Genomic DNA, 3,078 nt, shown 5'->3' with positions numbered 1-3,078 from the left:
GAAACTTGCTTATGTAAAATATGAATTTAAGGAAAATATGTATTTTTGTAGTCAATAGGCCCTACCAGAGTTTACTTTTGACCATTCTTCAGCTTTTTAAAATTAATCAGTCAACATGCTATTAACTTTTAATTTTTTCAAAACAGAAGATATTGAATTGATTCTAATATACAACCAAATTGATTCTAATATACTTCCATAGTTCCATCTTATTTTAAAAGAAAGTCAAAATTAGTAAAATTATAGCAATGAGAACAAAAATTGCAAGAAATATTTTATAGTTTATATCACATATAATTTTATTATATTTCTATAATCTATGGATAAATTTACATATATACTGAATTATCAATTTTATAATTATGCAATTATAAAATATTTTCATAAATTTATTGCTTGTCAGTTTTTTTACATTGTATGACAGATTATTGAATAATAAACCACTATGATAGTCAATCTTATGACTATAAATAAGCCTCTTAAATCTTTATTGTCTCAATTTTCCTACTCATAAAATTAGAACAAAAATTTTTCTCTACTTTTGCAATGTACGTTATTTAAGGACATTGTATAGTCATAATAGCATAAGTCTAAATAAATATAATGCAAGTTAGTTTAAATACATTTTTATTCCCTTTTCTTCACTTGTAACTATCTTTACATTGTTTTGTGAGCCTTCTGTCCTTCATATGCACAGATGTCTGTATTTTTGAAAAGACAGGAAAATCTCTGCCCAATATCTTAGAATTCCCCACTTGCATTCCAACCTGCAAAATCCAAAGAAAACAAAAGAGGGAAGGAAGAAACGAAGGAGGGAAGAAGGAAGTTAGGAAGGAGAACAATAAAAGCCTGATTGCATTGAGTTAGGAAATATAAGAATCACTTCTGTTTTTAGTAGATGAACTGTGTCACTAAGAGTGTGTATCTCTACAGAGATAAAAATAATGCAAGAAATAGGAACATGAGGTTAATGTGTAAAAGGATGATGCTTTTGGCAGGATCTGCAATCTTTTTCCTGATGTGAGAAAGACAGATACAATGTTTATGTATTATTTTTCTGTAGTAGATTAAATAATTGTTAAAAAATAAAATGAGAGACCATCAATTGAACCAATTTTTACTTTAAATATAATCTTAAGTGGATTACGATATCCATGAGAAATGTCTTTTACTAAAGGAGGCAGCTTTCAATGACAGTAAACTGATAACAATCAAGAAAGAAAAAGAAAACTCTTCTTTTCAGATGTTTTCCTAGAATTTTCATTTCTCCAAAGCACATGTAGAGGGAAAATCTGCATTATTTGCAAATAGGTATATCCAAAAAGGTTAACCAATCAGATTGAACTTTTCACTAGGAAGACTTTTTAAAAATAGTAATTATTCCTTTAAAACATTTATTTTTCAATTATAGTTTATATTCAGTATTATTTTTATTAGTTTCAGGTACACAGTATAGTGGTTAGACAATCATGTATTTACAAAGTGATTTCCTCTGATATTTCAAGTGCTCAACTGGCACCGTGCATACTTATTGCAATATTATTGACTATATTCCCTATGCTGTGCTTTATACCCCCATGACTATTTTATTATGCCAATTTGTACTTCTTAATCCCTTTATCTTTTTCACCCAGCCCCCCAACTCCTCTCCCCTCTGGCAACCATTAGTTTGTTCTCTGTATCTATGAGTCTGTTCCTATTTTGTAGTAATTCATTCTTTATGTTCATTGGTGTTTTGTAAAGTATTGGGAACAATATGATATGAAACTTTTTTTCATTCTGATTCCTAGTTATTTGTACTAAAACAGTATTCTGGTCACTTATTTCTTTCATTTTTACCATCTCCTCAGTTACACCTATATCTCAGCTATGAAGAATGAGCAAAATAGGAATTTCTCAGAGGTGACTGAGTTTATTCTACTAGGGTTCAGAATCCCTGCAGAGCTACAGATCCTCTTATTCCCAGTATTCTTGCTGATCTACATGGTCACTGTGGTGGGAAATATCAGCATGATAATTGTCATTAAGAGTGACTCCAGACTTCAAATACCTATGTATTTCTTCCTTAGAAACTTGTCCTATTTAGATCTCTGCTACTCAACCGTCATCGCTCCCAAAACTTTAGCCAACTTCTTATCTAATGAAAAGAAAATTTCTTACAGTGGCTGTGCGGCCCAATTTTTCTTCTTTGCCCTATTTGTCACAACTGAAGGCTTTCTCCTGGCTGTCATGGCATTTGATCGATTCTCCGCCATTTGCTACCCTCTCCTTTACCCTGCGCACATGTCCCAGAAAGTCTGTGTTCACTTGGTAACTGGATCCTATATCTGTGGAAGCATCAACTCCATAGTCCAAACGGGTTTCACCTTCAGTTTGCATTTCTGTGGAGAAAACAGATTGGACCACTTTTTCTGTGATGTCCCAGCCCTGATCAAGATCTCATGTGTTGACACCTTTGTAAATGAGGTTGTACTGTTTATTCTCTCTGCTCTCATCATCGTCACCACCACAGCAGTCATTCTGGTTTCCTATGCTTATATCCTCTCCACTGTCCTGAAGATCCCCTCGGCCCATGGCAGGAGGAAGACCTTCTCTACGTGTGGCTCCCACATAGCAGTGGTGAGTTTATTTTATGGGACGGTGTTCTTTATGTATGCCCAACCTACAGCCATCTCCTCACCAGAGCAAAACAAGATTGTAGCTGTGCTCTACACACTTATAATACCAATGCTAAACCCTCTAATATATAGTTTGAGAAACAGAGATGTGAAAGATGCTGTGAAAAGTATATTATACAAGAAATGACTATCTCACTGACATTTGTAAAATCATTTATATAGCAGGAAAATTTTGTTTCTAAGGGTTCAAGTTACATTTGTTCTTGTAAAATTATTACTAATATATCAAAGATATTTTTATATGGCAACAAATATTTTACTATTTTACAAAATAATGTTTCTAACAATATAGGTCTGTATATCATTACTTTATTTGCTTAGGATATATAAAATTATGTGTTCATAATTTATGATATGCTAATATTTTCATTTTAATTTTACTTTGATTAAGAAGTAAATA

At 32.2% G+C, this 3,078-nt stretch overlaps 1 protein-coding gene across 1 annotated transcript; it reads left to right on the top strand.

The window, feature by feature from the left end:
- Nucleotides 1-1,869: 1,869 nt before the first annotated feature.
- Nucleotides 1,870-2,805, top strand: LOC102255471 (olfactory receptor 12). The gene has a single exon (XM_005864009.1). The coding sequence runs from the start codon at nt 1,870-1,872 to the stop codon at nt 2,803-2,805; it is 936 nt and encodes a 311-aa protein (XP_005864071.1).
- Nucleotides 2,806-3,078: the final 273 nt, after the last annotated feature.

Source organism: Myotis brandtii, unplaced genomic scaffold, assembly GCF_000412655.1.
Source record: "Myotis brandtii unplaced genomic scaffold, ASM41265v1 scaffold1841, whole genome shotgun sequence".
Lineage (NCBI taxonomy): Eukaryota > Metazoa > Chordata > Mammalia > Chiroptera > Vespertilionidae > Myotis > Myotis brandtii.
The sequence above is the reverse complement of the archived record's forward strand: the minus strand, read 5'-3'. Positions and strand labels throughout refer to the sequence as shown.